The 24,745-nt window shown below is 44.3% G+C and overlaps 1 protein-coding gene across 4 annotated transcripts in view; it reads left to right on the plus strand.

The window, feature by feature from the left end:
* The window catches only part of ADAMTSL1 (ADAMTS like 1), an 872,699-nt gene that overhangs the window by 621,890 nt on the left and 226,064 nt on the right, over positions 1-24,745 (plus strand). For all 4 annotated transcript variants that reach the window (XM_090038771.1, XM_090038775.1, XM_090038773.1 and 1 more), the window contains one exon: positions 17,187-17,423. In XM_090038771.1, coding sequence (XP_089894897.1) covers positions 17,187-17,423 — 237 coding nt within the window. The remainder of the gene's footprint in view (positions 1-17,186; positions 17,424-24,745) is intronic.

A 24,745-nucleotide genomic window follows, 5' to 3' on the forward strand; every position in this document is an offset into this window, starting at 1 on the left:
TTGTCTCTTTGATTCCTGCAGGGATCAGCTTATCCCCTGAAACATGGGCTTCAGTTACCACTAGACCAGTTCACACAGCTTCTACACTGGTGTTATCAATTATGAAATTAGCCAGATGTGTAGTTTGGAGGGGGTGGTTATTTCCTGCCAAATGTAGCTATCTCTGAACTCACACACCTTTGTTTATATGACTGTCACCTCTGAGAAAAGGACAGTAACAGTTACAAATGTTTAAAAGCAGGGTCTTTGTTTGGGGGATGAAATTAGAGAACTGGAAGTGTACTTCTTGGAGTTTGGCAGTGAGCACATTTTCACAGACATTATCATTTGTGGGATTTTTGCCACAGATGTTTTTAATTCATCTAGAAATTAGATTACAGGAAAAAATAGAATGGAATAGGGGAGAGGAAAGGGGTGAGAGAGGTGCATCTGTTTCTTTAGTGACCTGTGTTACTCTTTGAGAGCTGGTGAGTCCCATTCACGTCTGGGGGCTGTGAGGGGTTGATACCACTGTCTGTAAAGCTATTGAACGGTCCTGTAGAGAGAGACATTTGATTCTGCATGCTCACCACTTAAGCTGCCTTACAGTGTTGAGAAACTGGAAAGATTATGAATGTGAATCTACATGTATAAATAGTGAAAGCAGGAATCTGAAGCTGATTTGGCTTATACATTATTTAGAATATTTTTGTAAAAATACCAACATTAATTCCAAATATTTTTCTGACCATGTTAGAGTTTCAGGATTGTAGGGAAGAGATCCATTTGTTTTCCTTTGGAAAGCTATGGTAAATGCAGTAAAAACACAATTTTCTGTCTCGCTGGGTTATTATATGTCTTGCAGTATGAAAAATAAACAAACATTTAAAAAAGTGACTCACACTGCGTGAAACTTCTGGGGTTGGATTCTTCTGCAGTGCCATATTTTAAGCAGATAATAGATGGATTTTCATTTTTTTGAGCTGTTGAATTCCGCCTTTTCTTTCTTTTAGACACTCTCAGCTGCCAGTTTTTTTCCTACTTTTGGTGCAAGACTATTGTTCTACCTCTTTTTACCCCTTTCTCTCTGCCTCTCTACGACCATCCTTTCATCTCATAAATCTCTTTCCTTTCTCTTTCTTCATTTCCTTTAGGTTTGGCCTTGAACCTCTACTGTCCCCATCTACTGTCAGACCTTTCTTCAGGATGAAAATGTTTAGATTTGCCCCTGGTATTTTTCATTTTAAAACTTTTCTCCCCAGAGCTAGCCAGAAACATTGATAAGCACTGGCAAGGAGCAGAAAGCAAAGTCACACATAGGGCAGGGATCACAGTGAAGGAAGCAGAAAGCAGAGCAGCAGATTGGGCAGGAAACACCCTACAGGTAGCAGAAAGCAAAGTAATAAATTGGGCAAGGGAAGGGAATTGGAGTGGCAGTTGGAGATGGTGAGGGACTAATTTGCAGCATGCCAACCAAAAAGGTTGGCTCCCACTGCTCTAGCTTGCTGAAGAGCCTTTCACGCCTATCTAAATACCAAAATATAAAATTACTATTGTGATGCCACCTGCTCAAATGAAAACAAGGCATATCAGAAATTGTACAAGCAACCCATTTTTGTGCAGTAATGCTTTTTTAAAATCAGTTCTACAGATCCAAGATAGACCCTTTGGATGCTAGTCCATCTTAGATTACCACACCCTATGATCATTACTCACAGTCCCTTTCTACCCAACACTCTCACTCTTTGCTTGGCCAAAATGCTCCCACAGGTTGGTTTGACTTCATCGCCTTCTAACTTACACTCAGACAAGGTATTCACATCCCTTCTTTTTACCACCATGGGCTCCTTTTGCATGAACAGGGATCAGTACCACCTAATTTTTAAAGGAGTATCGCTGTAATGGACTGAGTGACAGTTATTACTATACATAAAAGTCAATATTGTTGCAAATGTCATACCGGTAATGTTCAAACTGGTGCAAAATGTTCTCAGATGTGTTGAAGTAGGTTGTGCATATGGAAAGCATCAAGGCCTACTGCATCGAAAGTCAAATCTACCCAAATCTTTAGCAGGATTTTGTTGTTCTACCTTCTGGTGGCTGGCACAGTAAGGGGAGAGCTGTGCAGAATCCTTTTGTAACAAAGCCACCTGGTTCAGGTGTTTCCATCACTGGATGAATTTATAAGATATTATACTAGGTTGTATGCATGTGAAAACTTGTCCTGTGGACTTGCTTATGTGAAAAAGGCAACAATAAAGCCAACTCAAATTTCCTTATTAACACCGAGTTGACTTAAACTTCAAAATGTCTCTTAAACAGCAGCTCTCCTGTATTAGAATCATATTGGGACTATGGCCCATATCTTTCAAGGTGTCATGTTTAAATAACTTTCTTGTCTCTGAACAAGATATTATTTTCACTGTGACTGCCCAAGAATTATTTCTTTCTATCAGGAACCAAGTGCCTTTAACTATGTTATTTTAATAATGGCCGCCTTGAAGTCTATATTTGTGTTTCCCTGTCAGCTATCAGAGTAACCGTAAGCCTGCCTGACCGTTGTGTTGTAAGGTTGACTTCTTCCTAAATGAAAATATCTAAAGAGTTGCGGGGCAGATGAGATGAATCACTGCAGGTGTCCCATTTACCCCAAAGGCATTTTCAGAATCTCATCCCAAGCCTTATAATTCTCTTTTCTGTTTTGTTTGTCTGACTCCCATCTCAATAACATGTGAGTTCCTCTCATAGTATTGGGTTCCATCTCATACTCCTCTCAACACAAAGTGACATATAGTAAATTAACCTGAAGCTAAAAAGAATTGTTTCTCAGCATAGTTAGGAGACTCATCAAGAGCCCAAAGCCAATAAAATTTGCAGGTGAACTGTTTGTCACCTAACATGAAATAACAAACAGGAGAGTGTCTACTCTAAGTGGAAGGATATGTTTCTCTGTATAAAAACAATATTTTTTCTGGATATTGAACTAATATATTGAATTTCAATTTTTTTAACGTCACAAAATTCTCAACACCCCACCTCCTGAAGTGTCCATTCATACAAATGCAGATTCTCAAAGTAGTTTGACAACTTAATATGTACAATTTCTATTTATTGTCATAATTCTGGATATTTTCATTCCACCCAGAGGTGAATATTTTCCAGCAAGTTAGGAGTTAAAGGTTGTGCCAGAAAACTGGACAGGCAGTTTTCCTTAGCATCCCCAGTAAATTCTTGTTTTTTTACTTATAACCTCTTGGGGCATGTCCACACATGCAAGCACATGTGCTTGCAGCAGCTCAAATAGAAGCAGTGCAAATTTGAGCTGGGGCTTTTTGCCTCAGTGCACATGCCCAAGCATGCACTTTGGTGTGGGGCAGATTGTGCCACTTGGGGCAAAATAACCCTGCATGGCACCTCCCAGTTCTGCAGCCAAGGGGAGCTAGAGCCCAGGGCCAGCACCTGTGCTGTAGCCAACAGTATAAAAAGCTGCCCTGACCTACCCCCTTCAGTACAAAAACTACCTTGTCAAGTAGCTCAGGGCTACTTGCTCTCAGAAGCTTCTGGGGCCCAACCAGTTGGTACCTGGGGACACTACCCCTTTGTGCTAGCTGGACTGCTGAAGCAGCCCTGAGAGTTCCCTGCACCCTTTACCCACTGCAGCAGTCTGGCAGTGAGGGCTGCTGCCTGGCTGTGACCTGCTGCACACCTGCCAGACCTGGATGGGGACTGCACAGCCAGTGGGCTGTGGCTGCAGAGTTGGCCTTTGTGTGGCACTGTGATCTCACCAAAGCAGAGTAGTGCGCAAGGATGACATCCTTAGTTTTGCTTGAGATGCATCAGTAGATGCATGCCAGTGTTTTATTCTCTCTGCCAGCTATGGATCACATTGGTGGCTCATGTGGTCTATCATGACCCCCAGGTCTCTTTCTGTTGTGGTGCTGGCAAGTGTAGCACCACTGAGCCTATAAGTGTATTGTAGATTATTTTTCCCCAGATGGAGCATGTTACATTTTTCATGTTAAACATCACCAGGTTTTGATCCACCCACCTTGCAAACCTATCCAAGTCAACCTGTATCCCCAGCCTGTGCTCCATTGTGACAACACTTCCCCATAATTTGGTGTCATCTGTAAACTTTGCCAGTACACTTTTTTAACACCTGATCTCCCATGATCTCCCAGCCCTTGGGTCCCATGGCATTTCCAGGGCAGGGAAATCATACTCATGCCTGTGGCTGCCAGGACCAGCTGGGGACCCCAGCCCTGGCTGGGTATCGTGTACCCTTGTGGCTGGAAGCACAGTCAGCTGACAGAGATCCCAGCCACAGGGGAGACCCTTCATTAAACCTGGATATCAACTAGCTATAAAATTGGTATATATTTTCAAGGTCTAACTTTATACGTGGTTTTACCTTTTTATGGCATGATAGGTACTTTGCCCATGTATCTGGTTTCAATCAAATGCACAAGTAACCAGCTAATTGCAAAATAATGTAACATGTAGAGGGGACCCAACAAATAGTGCATGTCTAAATTTTTCTACCATGTTCTTGTTATTGAAAAGCTCATTTTCACCATATCAGCCCAAGTCATGAAAATAAATTAGTTTGAATGAAATCTGAACTGTTTCAAGAAGACAAATATAAAATATGGGTTTTCTTTCTGGAACTATGTGGGTTTTTTGTAAAATAAATGAGGACATTTGCATTAGAAATAAAACAAAAGAAGCATTTTCATGTCAGCTTGACTTGCAAAGACTGAAATAAAATTGAAAGTTAAGCTTGTATTGAAATGCTTCATCAAAATATTTTCTGCAAAAATATGCAATCGAAGTAGTTTCCTTTTTAAAATAAAATTGGATTTTTCTACCAAATTTGGGCACATTTTGGAGGGCAACCTGGAAAGGCAAAGATGACTGTATTTATTTTGAAAATGACTGAAAATAACCCGAATATAACTCTGTCATCTTAGAGCAAACCCATACTCAGACATAAGCCCCATGTAATCCTTGTAGTTTCATTTAGGTCCATGAAGGAATATACTAATACAATTTTGTTCTTATTGTTTGGTGAGTTTTCTTAGCAGTGATGTCAAATACAGAGTAAAAAGAAGTTGGAGGTTGGAGTTACAGTATTGAACCGTCTATTGATATTATCTTATTTACCTGTTTTATTTATTCTACATTGCTCTTTTCTCCTGAAGATCTGTTGGGGTTATTGCTCAGTCTTTGTAATTACACACCCATATTGAGCAAAGATATTAAACATGTGCCCAAGTCCCTCTGAAGTCAGTTCAAAGAGCAGGACAATGGGGAAGCAGGCTTTAGGAAATTGCACTTGAAACAGGGTGCCAAAAACCCTGAGACATACAAGGCCTCTAGGCTAATGGCAGCTTCCATTAAATCCCTAGAAGTTTTGCCAGAGGTTTCAATAGTAAGACAAGCTGGAGCTGAGGCCTGTGGCATCATTTATATTTTTAATAAGCAAAAATGAGTATGAGTAAAAGCCTAAACTCATTACATTTTTCCTCAGTGAAGTATTTCATTTTACTTTTATCTACCTGTCCATCCATCCATCTATTTCTAATACCTAATTAAGGGGAAAATACAATCCTAAACAAGTTGTTGTGGGAATTCACCCTATACATGAAGAGTTACTTTAAACGTGAGTTATAAGCCATTTACAAAAACTCAAGATCTTGTTTTACTCTCGATTTTCCCCTCAGTCTCCAACCTCCATATTTTCATTCATTTGATTCAGTAGACTATTATATCAGATACTTTACAGCTGCAGCTACTCCCCACTGCCACTTTTCTCTGCTGCCCAGAGAGACAGAAAATTGTGTTTTTACTGCCCAGATACTTCTTTACAGAGTAATTCAGTTGTTAGCCATTTTTTGCACAAAGGAAAAGTTCCACGAAGAGTAAATTGCTCTTAGCCTCTTCAAATGTACACACATATATACATATACTGTAAACCGTTTTAAAGGCTCTGCAACTGCTTCTACCTTATAACAGGCTAAATATGATCTTTTACATTTTACCCACTAAGTAAACTTTAAAATTCCTGACCCTCTTTTGTCCCATGAAATCTGATCTACTTGTCACCATCAAGGGGCATATGGGATTCATCTCATCTTTCCCACTGCCTTATTGACTAATAGAAAATGTTTTGAATGGGATTCAAATATGGCAGAACTCCATGGACCTTAGGAATTACAGTGGAGCAAATAAGAGGTCAGGTTTAAAAAATTAGTTTTGGATGGAAGACAGTGAAGGAAACCTTAATAATGTGGCCAGGATTAGGTGCTGAAGAAATGAGGATGAAACCTCTGTGTTTATTTTAAATTAGTAGGTTTCATATACCCCAGGGAATTTTAACCATCTTTAAAGTTAATTCTAGTTTTACAGAGATGGAGGAAATCTTGGCTTGGTGGGGTGAACTGAGTTTACCGACATCCTGCATAGAGTCTCTGCTGATCAGAAATATTCCAAAAACTTTTGAAAGGCGTGTTGAAGGTCATGAAACAGTTTTCCGGACTTCACACAGTAATTTTAGGCAAAGCTAATCAAGAAAAAGTTACCTTTCTACCTTACTAGTATAGCTTGCCTTCCCAATAACAAATAGTTATGGATAGGAGGCAAAACAAGTAAAAAGAAATTTGATTTGAATAAGTTTTTTTTCATTCCATACGGCCCTTTCTGATTTTCCAAAGAAAGACCCTCTCACCCACATTCCCCCATATGCCTGCAGATATTTTTTCTTTAAATGAATGCATACACAAAAATGCAATATTTACATATTGTGCTCAACAGGAGCAAGCCCTTTTTTAGTCTTCCTCCCCAGGATATAATACAAATAAATAATACCAATTTAAAAAGGACAGAAGGGAAAAAGAGACAGATTTTATACTGACTTCACCTACTGCAGTCTCATGGACATCATATACTATAGGGTAAGATATGAGGATATTATTTTTTATTATTTCACTTTGGGTGTAAAGAAACCATATTCATTAACATTCCCAAACAGAACCACAAACTACTAGAATGTGCACAAGTACAGGTGCATGCATTTGCCTGTGTGTTGGTACAAGGGACTGAAATTCACCACAAGCTGATGTAGAGATTTCTAACAAGGCTCTCAAATAAATTAAGCTCCAGACTGTAGATTGTAGCTTCAGTGAAGTAGTGCAGGGGTTGGCAACTCAGAGCCTGCAGGCTTGGCAGAAGGGGGCTTTGCCTATGCTGTGTCACAATCAGATGGCCAGGCACTTTGCCCATGCCACATCATGACTGGGCAGCAGAGAAACGTGGCAGTGGGGAGCAGCTGCAGCAGTGAGTTCCTAGCACTGTCCTGCCTTCAACCCAAGCTAAGTCATTCCAACCTACTGCTGGAAAATGTTACTGACCCCTAAAGTAGCATATAGGCCTCATGCTGGTCCTCAGTATTGAAGGGTCAAATTCTCACCCCTGTGTGTGAATGTATGCCAAAATAAGTATGCTTTTGTGAGTGCTTAAATTTATTCTTTGAATGTCTTCAAGCGTCACATGAAAACATCTTCAAACACAAGCTCTACTGTTTAAATCAATTGTTATATTTTGATCATGGATATCAAAGACTGTAAGTATTTACCAGTTGGGGCCTAGTCACCTGCCGTGTCCTGAGAGCTTGTTATGTTGACTATCCTTTTTTAAATTTAAAAATAAAATCCAGCCAAACAAACATAGTATTGAATCACGCACAAAGCAGAATTATGAATTCTGTATCCTGTGTGCTTTATTGGGCCTTTTGTCTTTGTAAAAATAAAGTTGTACAAGCCAGGAAGTTTTGAAGGCAGAGCCAAGCCAGGACCAAACAAGAGATCTGCCTTGGCTCTCTCAGTCACAGCCTAAGCCAAAGCCATTAGTCCTGACTCTCTACACTTATGGATAGGAAAATTCAGAGAGGGATATGCACTATATGGTTTTTGTGGCAGGAAGCAAGACCACAGTCTTCCAATTTGCTGTCTCTTCCTTAGTGAACACAGAGCTAAATTGGACCTTAGGTCAAGCTATAACTGCTTTGTTCACATCTGTTTAAAAGCAGAACAAAAGCCCCAATTCTGCCTTTGGTTACACAGCTCCAAGGGTAGAATTAAATCCACAATATAGATTGATTATATTCAGTTTGTCTCAGTTAAAGGGCGTCCATACTTTGCCACATGCCAGGCTGCACTGGAAACTTGCCCTGAGCATTCTGGGAACATCTAACTTGCATATAATTCAACTGGGGATTTTAGAATAAAAAATAAATGAGTCTAAGCATAATATTTAATTGTTCTCACATTTCCTATTAAGTAGGAATAGAAAATCTGTGTTGTCTCAGTTTTCAGTAAAAACCCTGCGGTTTTGATCAACTTTAGTCTCATCCTCAAGGAGAGAGTGAATAAAGCTCTGGATGTTGTCTTTTGATATATGTTATGCTAGAGCATGAGATGGCCAAAATCCTCATTCCCACTACATCTCTGACAGCCAAAAAATTGTGCTATTGTCTGAATAAACTTCATAAGCCAAGCATAGAAGACTTTTGGCCAGATCTTGGTCCCTATTCTGCCCATGTCATACCACTCTGGCAGCCCAAAGTGGGAAGAACGGTGGGAAACTACTATGGCTGCGCAAAAATTTGACAGGTGTTTTGTTTCAAAATGAAATGAGGGTATTCGAAACGTTTCATAAGTTTATTCAGATAATAGAAACAAATTTTTGGCTGTCCATTTCTTTAAGTTTTGAAATTGTTTTGAGTTTTGAAGCCAGGCTTACTGCAGCTAAACAGAAACTAAGGAGAAGGAGGGGAAGGAGAGGAAGGACTTCTCTCTGATATTGACATCTAGCTCCCTGTTCGATTCCCCAGCTCTCTAATTGCTTCCCCCAGCTCTCTGATCATTTCTCCAGCTCTTCCCAGAGGGTGCTGGCCCCTGATCTGTGCATGGGTTGTCAGCAGGCTGTCACTGAAACTGCAGAGGCAGCCTGCTGAAAACCAGCATGCAGATCCAGGGGCCCGCACCCCACGGGAAGAGCTGGGGAAGCGATCAGAGATCGAGGGAATCCAGCTGGGAACTGGGGGAACGTTCAGCTCCCAGTTGGATTCCTCAGCTCCCCAATCTTTCCTCCAGCTCTCTGATCGCTTCCCCCAGCTCTTCCTGGGGGGCCACCAGTTCCAGCTGCAATGGGAGGGCTGTGGGCTGTGGAGCTGTGCCGGGGTCTTCTCTACGGAGCTCAGCCCGGTGGCAGGAGAGCCAGTGGCAGAGCCACTTGGAGCGCAGCTCTGGCTCCAAGCGCAGACCTGGCCAGTGGCTGTCCTGCCACCTCCTGCAACTAACCTCAGCTCTGTGAGGCTGGTGGAGCCAACTGGAGTGCAGCCCAGTGGTGGGAGATGGGGGAGAGGGCTATGCTCTGAGCGGCTCCGTCAGCCCCACAGAGCTCAGCCAGCAGCAGGAGGACCAGTGGCAGAGCTGCTCAGAGTGCAGCCCTGGCTCTGAGCACAGCCCTGGCCAGTGGCTCTCCGCTGCCTCCTGCTGCCAGGCTCAGCTCCATGGGGCTGTGGAGCCTCCCACCACTGGGCTGTGCTCACCAGGCCTGCACTCTGAGCAGCTTCGCCACTAGCTCTCCTGCCACTGGGCTGAGTTCTATGGGGCTGGCAGAGCCACTTGGAGCACAGCCCTAGTGAACACACCCAGGTGGCAGGAGGCTCTGCAGCCCCACAGAGCTGAGCCAGGAGGCAGCAGAAAGCCAGTGGCAGAGCTGCCTGGAGTGCAGCCCTGGCTCCAAGCACAGTGGCCAGTGGCTCTTCCCCACTTTCCACCACCAGGCTGATCTCCGTGGGGCTGGTGGAGCCGCTCAGAGTGCAGCCTGGCTGTGGGAGTGGCTCTGCCAGCCCCGTGAAGCTCAACCTGCCCTCCCAACGTTGCCAGTGAGCGCCAAGAAGACCCCAATGTCAACCCTGCTCCAGCCCTAGATGCCACCTGCCTGATGCCACCTGCCTGCAGCCACTGGGTTGCATCATGCCCTGAACCCCTAGTATAACACAGCTCAGTGACTGCAGGCAGGCGGCATCCACTGCTCATGGGATTGCGGTAGGGGTGGCACCAGGCTCTCCCTGGTGCTTGGGGCAGGCCGCCATGATGGAAAGCTGCAGCCCAAAATTTGCTGTAGCCCTCCCCTCTCCCTGCCCACCCTGTGCTGCCACCATGTGTGGGCCTCCCGGGGGTTGTGGGCCCCCAGGTCCATGTGCAGGATGACAGGAGGTTGCCACTGCTGCCTGGGGCCAGGCTGTGCCCAGTGCTGGTCCCAGGTGACAGCAGCAGCCTCTTGTCATCCTGCATACAGATCAGGGGGTCTGCACCCCCCAGGAGGAGTCTGGCACATCCCCACAGTGCTCCGTTTTGCTTTCGACTGTTTGAGGTACAGTTTCACAAAAACACTGCATTTATCTCCTTGGAACTTGGCAGGCCTCATGGCCTCAGAAGGTGCTACCATCCCTGCAATGTGCATCTGAATTAGGAAAGAAATGACAAAGTTATAGGCATTTTCATGATTTCCCATTATAGCCTATAGCCTATGGCAAAATGTCGAAGCGCGTCAAAACAGCGAAACAGTTTCAACTAAATGAAATGGAACAGTGCTTTGAAACAAAATGAAATGATGAAATGAAACACTGTCCCTTCAAAACAGTGAAATGGAAGTTGAAATGAAACAGTGCTGTTTTGCACAGCCCTAATAACTACCCACCTGGGGATTTCCCAGTATGGAGCAATCCTGTAGTGATGTTTGAGATGGTGCAACTGACCCTGTGTTTCACACCTCCCGGTACATATGGGTATGGCCAGATCACTTCTCTAGACTGCAGTGGGGGCCAGACTACATAGTCCAAGAACTGGAGTGCAATTTTCTACTGGGTTGCTAAGAAGAGCCTTTGACAGCTTTCCTTATAAGAACTGTTTCTTAGAACTAAATCATAAAAGTATAAAACAGTGATTTTTTATATGTTTTAAAAGTTGCCTCCAAGGCCTGTGATGACATTAACATCTTTTAAAAATTGTAGCAGTCTGAAGTGCCTAAAAGTACCTCCAAGTAATTAACAAATGTATTGTCCATATCCAATACAATAGAAACCAGGAGCAGTGGCTGAAACTGTTACATAGCTATTTTGGCTTTTCTGATGCTGAAGGTAGTGCACCTGTGTACTGGGATCTCTATCAGAGGAGATATTTATTTCAAGGCAGAACTACCTATATAGGAAACAAGTAAGGTACTGAAGAATTCTGTGAATACTTAGGTAGTTAGATATGGGAAAGACATATTGCATCAAGGTTACAGTCCATCTGCATACCTCTCAGAAAATAGAAGAGACAGCCCCTATGTATAGGACATAACAGATGTTAAACTGAACCAGCACTTGGCCAACTGATGATGAAAAGTAACTTCCATTGAAATCATAATACATAATACTACAGTTTTACCACTTTTTCCTATGTTATCACTGTCTCATGATATTTAACCTTTTTTCCTAAATCCCCAGCCCCTTTTGTCCTTTAATTAAGAAATAATCTCAACTCTTGGCTAAACAAGTGAGATTCTTGTCCTTGTGCTTTCAGAGAAAAGTTTGAAAAATTAATTGTAATGACTCAAACACTGGAAGGCAAATATGAAAAACTCCAAACTTATTATTTTTTGAACTCTCATAATTTTAAGGTCAGTATCTTCACTTCCTGACATTTGGCTTGACTTTTGAATGCCAATGATTTATGAAACTTCTACAGCACCTCTTGACTCACAAAAGCATTTAACTCTTACCACAGGGAAAGCAGTTCAGTGAAAGATCATTTTCACCATTAAGTGAAATACATATTGGGTAGACTTTTTAATATTTGGCAAGTAACAGTCTTTATCGTATAACTAGTGCAAATTAAGGCTGTTACATCTGCACCCAAAAAGTCTCAGAATCTCCCAGAAAGACTGGGGAAAGGATTGATAAGATTTGTACAAAAACATCTACAAACTTGCTGATTATATGGATGGTAAAATCTGTGCCTACATTAGTCAGGTTGAAGTAATACAAATATACATAGCACTTTCCTGGTTTCCATTGTTTCACCAATGGATTTAGGTCACTTGGGGCCGGTGGGGGAGGAAAAAGCTAGTTAAGACTGTTTAAATAAACAAATATTTGAATTGAGTAATTTTCTTCAGTTTTTTTTTTCTTTTCAAAGGAAAAAGGAAAGTTGGCTAATACTTTGTGTGTGCGTAAGCATGCATGCATGTATGTGGGGGAGAGAGAAAGTGTATACAAGTAGCTGTAAAGTCAATAAGGGCATGTCCAGATGAGCTTGCATGTGCCTCTTACAGCATCTCAAACCCTTTGAGATGCTGCGAGAGGCACATGTGGGAACAAAAAAAAGTTCCCTGTACTGCAAACTTGCAGCATGGGGGCAAAATTAGACCCCTGGATATCCAGGGGTCAAACAATTACCCTGGTAAAAAAAAATGGCAACTGGAGGCTTGGTCCTCTATAGAGACACTCTGGTAGCCTGCCAGAGTGTCTCTGTGATTGGTCCGTTCCCTGGTTCTCAGGCACACTGCCTGAGGGGATTGGAGGGGGGAGGAGACCTTGGAGGAGGCCTTGCCCAGCCGCCATTCCTTTCCCCAGCTCTCTGTTCATTCCACCAGCTCTCCTTTTGTTCTCCCTGCCCCCAGTCTCCCCACCCACACTCTCAGGAGGCTGGACATGAGCGGGGGAACAAGCAGGAGGCTGGAGAGAGCAGGCAAAGTCCCCAGCTCATATCCAGGGGCTTGTCTCTGGCCTCCTGCTCATCTCCAGCCCCCTGCTCCTTCTCCTGCTCATCTCCAGCCTCCAACTTGGTGTGGCCAACTTCCTCTGAGGCTGGAAATGAGCAGGAGAAGGAGTAGGGTCCTGGAGATGAGGAGGAGGCTGGAGACCAGCCCTTAGAGACAACCCGAAGACATTCCCTTGCTGTCTCCAGCCTCCTGCTCATTCCCTGGCTCATCTCCAGCCTCCCAAGGGAATAAGCAGGAGGCTGGAGACAGCCTCTGGAGATGTGTTGGAGACAGAGGAATGTTTCCAGTCTCCTGCTTATCTCAGGTCTCCCAAAGCTGGAGACAAGCAAGAGAAGGAGCAGGAGACTGGAGACAAGCCCCTGGAGATAAGCTGGAGACTTTCCCTGCTCTCTCCAGCCTCTTGCTTGTTCTCTGCTTCTGCCAGTGAGTGGGGGGGGCAGGGCTGGGAGAGCAAGCGGGGATCTGGGGGAATGAACCTCCTGCTCGTTCTCTTATTCTTTCCAGCCTCCTGCTTGTTCTCCTACACCTCTCCAGCCTCCGGAGGCTGGAGAGGAGCAGGGGAATGAGCAGGGGGTGGAGACCAGCGAAGGGGTTGTGGGGAGCTGTAGGCCCTGGAGGGGGCTTGGACCCTGCAGGTAGTGTAGTCCATGTGCTGTGGGGGGCTCTGCCCTGTGGGCGTCAGGGGACAATTGGAAATGTGTAGGGGGTGCACCCTCTCAGAAAAGGTACTGCCAACACCATCAGCAGCACCTGCAGGCAAGTCACTGCTTTCCACCCCATGGTGGTAGTGAAAGCCATCTCACTGCACCTGCAGTCCGTGCTGAGAGATGTAGTTTCATAGTAGGGTTGGAAGGACCAGAGCAGATCATCAAGTCTGACCCCCTGCCATGGGCAGGAAGGAATTCTGGGGTCAAATGACCCCGGCTAGGTGATTATCTAGCCTCCTTTTGAAGACCCCCCCCAGGTTAGGAGTGAGCACCACTTCCCTTGGAAGTTGGTTCCAGATCCCAGCCACCCTGACTGTGAACTAGTGCCTCCTGATATCTAGCCCGAAACTACTCTCGGTCAATTTATTGCCATTATTCCTTGTTACTCCCGGTAGTGCTCGGGGGAACAGGGACTCTCCCATAGCCTGCTGGTCCCCCTTGGCCAGTTTGTAGATGGCCACCAGATCCCCTCTCAGCCTTCTCTTGTGGAGGCTGAACAGGTTCAGGTCCCGTAGCCTCTGCTCGTAGGTCCTGCCTTGCTGCCCCCTCATCATGTGAGCAGTCCTCCTCTCGAGCCTCTTGATGCTGTCCACATCCCTCCTGAAGTGTGGCACCCAGAACTGGACACAGTACTCTAACTGCAGCCTGACCAATGTTGCATAGAGGGGAAGGATCACCTCCTTGGACCTGCTCGAGATGCATCTGTGGATGCATGACAAGGTGTGGTTAGCCTTCCTGACTGCGTCCCCACATTGGTGGCCCATGTTCATGTTGGAATCAATAATGACACCTAGATCTTTTTCTGCCTCTGTGCTGATTAGAAGGGAGTTTGCCAGCCTGTAGGTGTGCTGCTGGTTCTTCCCCCCAGGTGCAGTACCTTGCACTTGTCAGTATTGAATCCCATCCTGTTCTCCCTATAACCTGTCTAGATCTAGTTGCAGCCTGTCCCTCTCCTCCACCCTCTCCTCGTGATACATCCCAGACATACACAGTTCCTGGACATTCCATCTTTGGCAACCTGCTGGAGCTAGTGTACTGGGAGGGCCTGTCCTTCACCTTCCTGTCCCTGGGGTGGTCCTCAGGTGGACAGGCTTCAGCAGAAGGTGAGGGCTGGGGCAACGAGGCAGTTCCAGCAGGGACACAGCTGGGGGCAGGGGGAGTCCCTCTCCTTCTCCTCCCCTAGCTGCTTCCCCCCTCCCCAAGACTCCACCAAATTTGGTTGGGGGGCGCAGTCCCCTGACCTCACAGGGGGGCTGGTAGTTGTGGCTGGGGTGCCAGGGGACCCGAGTGGGGAGGGGTGCTGGTGGTAGGGGTACCCCTTTTGCCAATGGGACCTATGGATGCTCTCCCCTGCCTGACCCATGGGACACTCATGATGCAAGGGCATAGCACTGGAAGCACTGCAGCCCCCACAGCATATAGGAAATCCTCACTAGGTCCCCTGAAAAGGAATTATGAGGCTGCTGTCAGCCTCCAGCTGTGCTCCTGCCACCAGCTGGATCATGACCTGATGATGGAATAAGAGCACGTGGCACAGGCTGAGGTTTCAGTACGCCAGCGAGAGGGCCACCACTGAGAAGATAACTCTCCCCAGAGTTTGGAGATGGGGGAGCAGGGCCCAACTGGGGATATAAGGTGCGACAGAGCTGAGGACCACTCTGGTCCCCAGCTCTTCTAGGGGCTCAAGGGGGATGTACTCGCTCTCCACCATGAGCCCTCTCTCCACCACCGTTTGTACGGCAGCCTCTGAAGCATCGAAAAAGACCCCCTTGCCATGAAAGTGGGAGGCCACCATGATCTTGGGGGCCCCCACTACCTGAGCCAGGGCCTGCACCCAGGTCTCAAAATGCAGGTTCTCCTGCCTGGGCAGTTGGCACTTTACCTCATGCCTATGGGAGAGTGCTGGAAAGGGGTCCCTGTTGCCTGAGCTGGAAGGACCAGTGGTGGAGTGTCCAGGCTCCGCAGCTGTGGGTCACCCTGCAGCTGCCTGTACATAGCTGTGGTTCCCCCTCTACATTGGTGGGACCAGGACTAGGGTCATGGATAGGCTGAGTGGGTGTGCCTGTTGGTGTGGCGCACCTGGCCCTTCAGGCATTGGTGGTCTAGGCTTGGGGGCGGAGCCCTTATCCTTCCCCACAGGAAAAAGGCTAAGCTTGGGGAATGTAGGGGAGGGGGAACACATACACACAGAGGCTGGGAAGACTGGAGCTGGCTTACTCAGCCACACAACAAACACCAGGGAAGGGGGAGTGGACCACAGGACTTACCACGCAACGGGAAAAACACATAGGGAAGGCTGCTGAGGCAGATGTTAAAGATGGCTGGAGCAGTGGAGGGACTTTGTTTGTTGGAGATCAGTCCAAGAGCCCCTCAGGCCTCCAGCCAGGCACTCAGCAGTATGGCACCAGGCAGGGAAACAAAGCAGGATCAGATGCAGTGAGGCAGCTATGTGGAAGGGCAAAAGCAATCAGTGTATTAGGGAGTAATCCAGTGCAGGTATGGTATTGAGTGGTACAAGGTGGTGCAGCAGGGAATCTCCCTCTCCTGAGAGAGGGCAGCAGCAGAACAGATGGCAGCAACAGCAGCAGTGATGGCAGGAGCCATCTAGTACAGCCACTCAGGGTGTGTGACTCGTGAAAGTGGAGGTGAAGGTGGGAGTTGGCCTGCCAAGGCAGCTGGGGCAGGCAAGGCACTTTTATGCTCTGGCAGTGATGGTGGGGGAGGTGCCCACAGGCAGTGCAGGCTGCCTCCTGAGGCTGTCTCCCAACCACAGCGGCAGGCTGGGCAGCAGGCTGGAACAGGAATGCAGAAGGTAGAGTGTGTTGCTGGGGTGTGGTGCTGGAGTGCAGCGGGCCCTTCCCTAAAAGGAGGTAGCAGCATGCAGCAGAGGACACCCCCCCCTTGTGGGGGGCAGTAACAGCAGCAGCCCAAGGCAGGAAGGGGTGCAGCCAGCTTACCCTCAAAAGCTCTGAGAACAAGCTAGCAGCAGCCAGAGGCAGAAAGGGGCCTGGCCACCCCAGAAGCTCCTGAGACCAAGGCTGAAGCAAAGGGACAGGAAGGGTTGTCGCCAACTCCCTCCCAGAGGCTCCTCCCTCAGAAGCTCCTGAGGGCAAGTAGCCCTGAGTTGCTGGCCAGGGCAGGTTTTAATACTGCTGGGGACAGCACAGGTACTGGCTCCAGGCTCTAGCTCCCCCTGACTACAGATCCGAGAGGAGCCAGACAGGGTTATTTTGCCCCAAGTGGCACAACCTGCACAACAACCAAATGCATGTCCTGGCATGGGTGCTGAGGCAAAAAGCCCCACCTCAAATTTGTACTGCTTCTATTTGAGCTGCTGTAAGCACACACTTGCATGTGTGGACACGTCCTAGGAGTGTGTCAGGACTGTCAAATAGGGCAAGCAAATGTGTTTCTTATGTTGAAAATTATTTTGCAATGTTCTTTTCAGTACTGCTGCAGTAATCTCTGACAGCACAGTAGTCAGCTGAACTTTCTATATTTAAGATGGCCCTATTGGTGAACATGTCTGCATTTTGACCAGTATGTTTCTCTAACTGAAAAGAAGTGCCTGTGCCAAAGTTCATTCTTCACTGTACAGCATGAAGTACTGAGCCTTCTTGGACAGACTGCCTAACCTTTTTCTTTTTCTCCCTTTCTCCTCATTAGGACTGCCCTCCAGAAGCAGGAGATTTTCGTGCCCAGCAGTGCTCTGCTCATAATGATGTCAAGTACCAGGGACATTTTTATGAATGGCTTCCAGTCTCTAATGATCCTGATAACCCATGTTCACTGAAGTGCCAAGCTAAAGGAACAGCTCTGGTTGTAGAACTGGCGCCAAAGGTTCTCGATGGAACACGATGCTATACTGAATCACTGGATATGTGCATTAGTGGCTTGTGCCAAGTAAGCTTAAAGTTCTGATCCTTGAGTATTTTCTAATGAATTTTTGCCGTGCATATCTGTCCCTTATATATTCTCTCTTCCCTTCTTTGTTCCCTTCATATTTATGTAATTTTAGGTGGGGGGTTTAATATATGTCTATAATCACTACCTTTTTCATGCTTTCTCTAAAATATTGAAGGGAGAGTTGAACAAAGGAAAAATCTTATTGAAAAAAATTCCCCAAAAGAAAGGATTTAAGACTTCATTCTTATATATTAAAACCTTCTAAGGTCAAGGAAATTACCCTGCCTTTGCGGATTACTGATCAAAATGCTCTCTCAACAAGCCACAAACTACATTGTGAGCCAGAGCACAAGGCTGGGGAATCTTTCACTGATTTGTTCTGCAACTCTGGGCAAATCACTCAGAGAATATGTATGCCACTATGGCAGTGCACTATGCCAGATCACTCCCAAGAACACCCCACCTCCTGCTCCTACCTGCAGACTCCAAACCTATAAATTTGCCAGTAGGGTTACTCCAGGCTTAAGAACATAAAAACAAGAGAAGGAAGTGCCATACTTGGTCAGACAAATGGTCCATCTGGCCCAGTATCCTGTCTTCAACTGTGGCAGGAGTTGACGCTTTAGAGGGAGAGCACTGAACTGGGTATATCTGCACTGATCTATCCTCCATTCGTTACCCTCCCTGACATTCATCATCATTGGTTTAGAGATGCTGGGTCTCCCTAGTAACTAATCTCAGAGACTGGGGTTTCAGGTATAACTATGGAAGGACACTTCATAGTGTCTTTATTGGTACAGTTTCAAATTTAGGATATGCAAAGAGGAATATATGTTTAGGATGTGCTTGGGAACACATGGGGTGCATCCAGATGAGTGTGCATATGCCTCTTGCCCCATCTGAAACCCCTTTGAGATGGAACAAGAGGCACATGCGAGACCGAAAAAATGTTCCCCATGCTGCAAATTTGCAGCGCAGGGACAAAATCAGTTCTTCTTGGCAGTAGAAATACGTAGGCCCTAATAAAGTAATTTGACATGGAATAGTTCATCTATCTTTAAACAAGCATATTCTGTAGCAAAAAAAAGAAAACAAAGAAAAATAATAAAAATTTGAATATATGTGGAACTTCTTGTTTGGATGCTGAATGGTTTAGCTGTATAACAGGGCTCTTTGTTATTTAATTCTGCCCCTCTTATAGTATATGAAGTTACCCTTTTGTTTGAAATCATGTTTGTCATTTTTCATCACACTTCAATCATCAGCAGCAGCACCAGCAACAACAGAGAGGGAGCCAGCTACTCTGAGCATGTGATAAAACACTTATTTTTTCACTCTGTTTTATGCAGTTCACACCTAACATCACAGCTTCTTTAAGGGGGTACACCATCAAATCAAAATCTTCTTTGCTTGTTTTTTTTTTTTAAGTTAATTTAAAAGAGTTTCAAGTCTTTACACCTGCTTTCCATACCCCTTCCTATCCCGTTTGTGGTTTAAAAATACAATTTCATAGATTATAAAGTAGTTTTTCCTTCCTTGTTGTATGAGTGTCTCAGGAAAAAGAATAAACATTGCTGTAAAATTCTGAAAGGAACCAAAAAGAACAGCAGAATATTTTTTTCTTTTAGCCCTAGCAAACTCTAGTACAGTGGCTCTCAATCATTTTAGACTCAGGGCACCCTTTCAAAAATTCCAGCTCTTAGCTTTCATTCATTTTTTGACTACAGCAAAATAATACAGCAGTTCTTCTGTTGCAAGAAACTCAAAAATATGCAACTGGTCAGAATGTTTTTAACACTATGCATTCCTACTTGAAATCTCTGAATGTGTCTTATGAATCATGTGTAGGTGTTTGCACACCTAACAGTACTAATGGTATATGAGACCCAGCATCACCCTTGAAAGGATCTTGCACAACACCTTGACTGAGAATCACTACTCTACTAAATCTTCTAGCAAATCGAAATAGATTGACTGTTTTGCAAGCAAAATGTTGTTTTTAATAACCATTCAGTCTAATTTATGTAGCTTCCTTTTCCTACAGATCCTCAGCACTGGCAGAATTCATAGGTCTCATGCTCTATCTGCTCCATAGTTTCTGTCTCCAAGCCTGAGTGCCCAAAGGCACCATGTGAGGTTCTCCAGGTGGAATTTCCTATACTTTTTGTCCTTTTTAATACCTTGAAGACCCAGCTAAAATCTGGGTTCCATTTGCTGTTCAGTAAATCTGCACTGCATAATAAATGCAATGTATTTTATAGATGTACATACACTATGATGTAACATATATCACATTATCATACTCTTTGAACAGAGAATTGAGATGTTCTTCAATTGTAATCTACAATGTTTTATTCCACAATGTAGTGTCATATTTGTATTCTCCATATATCAGCCACCACCTTTCCCCATCCTTTCTGCATCCATGCAGTATGTTTCCTTACATTGTGGATTTTGTCCTTATCTGTCATCCCCATTGTAACTTATGGGACATTTTCCCTTTATCCAAACAAGCAGCTGCCTGTTTATTGAGTTCTCCCTTCCTTCACAATCTCATCTGGGAGCTGGGGTGGTGAGGACATTAAGATGCATGGTTGACAGTCCAAGAGGTTGTAAGCTTGAAGATGTAGAAGTGCTCATGGTGTGGTTCATCAGATTCCACCGAAATCTGTGAATTAATCTAAATAACTTGGCATGATAATATTAATAATTAAGATTTGTGATGTCAGATCAGAATGGGGACTTCCACAAAATTAACGAGAAGAAGGCAGGGCAAGGTAACACTTTAAAGATTAATTCATTAACATATGCTTTCATAGACAGCAGCCTACTTGATCTCAGATATAGGTTGTTGCCTATGAAAATGTGTATCTTCTTTAAAGAGTTATCCTGCCTTGCCTTCTGTCTGATTTCAGATTAACATAGCTTCAGATCTCTCTATGGACAACTAGTAAAGAAACATGTCCCAACAACATCTGGGGCCATACCCTCAGCTGATGCAAACCAGCATGGCTCTATTGACGTTACCTGAATGGACCAATTTAATATACTATATGGGATGAGCAGTTTACTTTCTCTGCCCATCTAAAACTACTGCTCTTTACCTCTGATAGCCCTATCTTATTCATATGTCTCTCACTTCAGCTCCAACCTGAAGAGTCCTGACTCTCTAGAAATGAAATGAAAGGACTTCTATGAGCTCTCTGAAAGCTTAGTGTGAACTCCCTGCTTTGGTGCATTTCCATCCCCTCTTACACTGATGTGCTGCCTAACATCTGGGCCCTAATGATCTTTTTGGTTAACTTACTTGCATTTCTGAATTGGCAGTGAAAGCCAAAAAGAGATGTGTACTGTGTGATTTGAGGTTTTATTTCAGATGTTTTACTGCAGCTCTGGACAATCAGTTTTGATAATTGTCACTGTGAAAAAACACAGTGAAGCCCCATTTTGAAGCTTACAGCATTTGGGGCTTAAAGGGGCAGCCTTTGAAAGCAAGTGTAGCTAGACAACTCCCTGTTGCCTAAATATCTCAAGAGGCACAAGCATGTGAATTATTTCATCAAGATTCAGGAAGCTGTTACTGATACCTCTGAAACAAGTCTCAAGGCATTTGGAAAAAATAGAGAACTGCAACATCTTGGCATAGTGCTCCTTTTTAGAGATGTGCCGGTGTGCATGCAGACACACAGGTCTGATGAGGTGCATACTTTTGATGTGGAAGAATTCAGTTAGACAGCTGCATATACATGCAGGCAGACAGCTGCTTGATTTTGTAAAACTGAAAAGAATCAAGATCTATGAGACCAAGTTCTACCTTCATTGACACTGCTGAAAGTCTGGAGCAATTCAACCATCATCTACAATTGTCCTGCAGTTGACAAACCTCCTCTTGATGAAAACAATCAGGCCCATTAGTGTTCAAGTCAGTGAAATGACTTTATATACCTCAATTGCCAGTATAAATGGTGGCAGCTTTTGGCACGTATAATAGATCAAAAAGCCAAATTACACTGGAAGTCTGAAGAGCCTCCCAGTTCCAGCTAGAGGCTTCAAACAGTGCTGTAAGGAGACGGCCCAGGAGTGGATAGAGATATGGGTTTTGTTTCTTCCCTTTCCAAGTCTGTTGCTTACATTCCACTTCCCTGCTCTCAGTGTAAGAGTGAAATGCTCCCACAAACCACTGCCTCACCCCTCTCAAATTTAAATGTAAAATATATGTCAGTGCATTAAACTGTTCTTGATAGGACTACTCATACAATATCTAAACTGGTGCAATGTTTAATGTGGTTATGATCTGGAATAATACAAATACATGCTATTACAGCAGATACTGGAATAGATTTTCACCAGCACCATAAAATTCAGCTAGATTCTCTAAACCGTCCTTAGTCCAGTTCAATATAAGGTACCAACTGAACTGGATATAGTGAGGAAGGTGTCAAGTTACATGAAATTCTATCCTGTGCTTTTGTTCATATATAAAATGTATTTGGCATGAAGTATTATAACTTAATTTACTTGAATTTGAGAACTTCCAAAAAAAAAAAAAGCAGTGAATAGTTACCGTATTTGGATCATAGAATCATAGAAAATTAGGGTCAGAAGGGACCTCAGGTAGTCATCTAGTCCAACTGCCTGTTCAAAGTAGGACTATTTCCAACTATCTCATCCCAGTCGAGGCTTTGCCTGTTCAAAGCAGGACCATCTCCAACTAGATCATCCTAGCCAAGGCTATATCAAGCTGGGTCTTAAAACCTCCAAGGATGGAGACTCCACAACCTCTCTGCGTAGCCTGTTTCAGTGCTTTACTACCTTCCTAGTGAGAGAGGCTTTCCTGATATCTAACCTAAACTTTCCTTGCTGCGACTTGAGACCATTGCTCCTTGTTCTGTTATCTGCCACCCCTGACAACAGCCTAGCTCCATCCTTTTTGTAACAAACCCTCAGGCAGTTAAAGGCTGCTATTAAATCCCCCCTCAGTCTTCTCTCTCCAAGCTTAATAAGTCCAGTTCCCTCAACCTCTCCTCAGAAATCATGTTTCCCAATTCTCTAACCATTTTTGTTTCCCTCCTCTGGATTCTCTCCGATTTGTCCACATCCTTTCTGTAGTGGAAGACCCAAAACTGAACACAGTACTCCAGATGTGGCTTCACCAGTGCTAAATAGAGGGGAATAAATCACTTCCCTCAATCTGCTGACAACACTCCTACAGTGCAGGCTAGTATGCTGTAAGCCTTCTTTACAACAAGGGCACACTGTTGGGTCCTATTCAGCGTATTACCCACTGGAACCTCCTGGTTCTTTTCTGGAGAGCTGCTTAGCCAGTCAGTCCCTTGTCTATACCAGTACATAGAATTGTTCCATCCAAAGTGCAGGATATTGTACTTTTCCTTATTGAACCTCATGAGATTTCTTTTGGTCCAATCTCCCAATCTGTCTAGGTCTCTCTGAACTCTTGCCCTTCCCTCCATCATAGATACTACTCCCCCCAGCTCAGTGTCATCCATAGACTTGTTGAGGATGCACTCCATCCCATCTTCCAGATCATTAATGAAGGTATTGAACAAAACCAGCCTAGGACCAACCCCAGAGGCACTCCACTTTATACCAGCCACCAACTAGACATAGAGCCATTGATTACTACACGTTGAGCCTGATGAACCAGCCAATTTTCTATCCACCTTACAGTCCATTCATCTAACTCATACTTCCTTAGCTAGCTTGTGAGAATGTTGTGGGAGACAATATTGAAAGCCTTGCTAAAGTGAAGGTATGACCCCCCCCCACATCCACAGTCATCTCATCACAGTTATTGTTATTATATCACAATATATACAGTAGATTACAGATCCATCAGTATTAAAATATTGGTTTCAATACAGGAAAGAAATAGCTTCTTTGTAAGGATACTGGCTGAAGGATAAAATAGGAATGTTTTAGGAGATGATAGAAAAACATTTTAATGAACATTGATGTCCATAATTATATAGGAGTATTGAAGTGTCCAGGCTTCTCCTCTTCATTTTCACATACTTCACTCTGATTCTCTTGTTTTGCAGTCCTTTCTATGTCAAGATTTCTTTTTTGCTGGAATGGTATTTTTCCCTTTTGCCATATTGTTATCTTTGCTTGCTTGTGTGTGTATGTATATATGAGAAAAGGGAGACAGAATGGAGGGAGCACTGATTGTATTGGCACTGGATGTTCAGAAACAATAGCACAAGACTCCTACTGACTCTATTTGACCAATCACAGGTGATCATGTGGCATTACTTATCCATCTTCAGTTTGTAGCATGTACATATATTCTGCTTGGATATTTCTCAGTACAGGGATGAAGAGTTTCTTTTTTTCCTACATTGCTGTCCTGTATAGAGGTTCTTTCCATCAGTCTTGTTCTGCTTCCTTGTCAGCAAAGAAAATATTACTAATCAAGATAACACTGAAGCTTAAAAAATGCTTTCAAATGGTGTCTGGATATTATGGTGATTAGCACAATGTAATTGCATACTATGTTTTTCAAAAACTGAATTAAAAGAATGGCATTTAAGTTGCAAACTTAGCAAGCACTTGAAAAGTGGGAATGGAGCTTTCTTTCAATTGATCCCTGCCCTTTGCCTCTCCATATGGGCTGAGCCTGGCAAGTTGCAGAGTGAACAGCAGCAGTTAGCTGGCTCTCAGCTGAGGTAGGTGGGAGTGCTGCTAATATCAACAGTACTTTGCTCAGAGCCTTACCTCTCTTCACCTCCCCCCATGTCCTCAAACCAACTTGAAAGTTGGGGACTGGAGGCAGGGAAAGGAGTGTGATTGCCTAGCCCAGGGAATGCGCCCTCTTGTTCCCATACTGCAAAATCACAAATTGGATTGTAGCCAATACTGTCATATGCTGTTTGCTCCATCAATGCGCTGTTAAACACAAGGAACCATTACTTGCTGGCACAGTGTGGCAGTCATTTCTGGTCTCTATATTCCCAATCATTAATTCTGCATATTGTATATCCCTTGAACACTAACCAAAACTTAAGTTTCAGAGTATCTAAACCTAAAGATAATCATCCTTTGGTTGTTTCTTTTTATTCCCATGGCATGAATATCAGAGGTTCAAGAGTGATTGTTATCTTGTGCCCTGTGATAGTGAAGTGGAAATAAATACTCTCTGTTTTCTCAGTTCTCTACAAGGCAGGATTTGGGTTGTTGTTAGTGTCTGTTCATTTTTGGGGACTTCTCTCTCTTGTACCGACTTTTACTGTTGATACTTTTTCTTTTCTCAAGGTTCTGGCAGAAGTAGTGCAGGAACCAGGTTAAAATAGAAGTATTGA

The sequence above is a fragment of the Crocodylus siamensis genome, chromosome 3 (assembly GCF_052110815.1).
Source record: "Crocodylus siamensis isolate JL-2025a chromosome 3, ASM5211081v1, whole genome shotgun sequence".
In the NCBI taxonomy this organism is placed as follows: domain Eukaryota; kingdom Metazoa; phylum Chordata; order Crocodylia; family Crocodylidae; genus Crocodylus; species Crocodylus siamensis.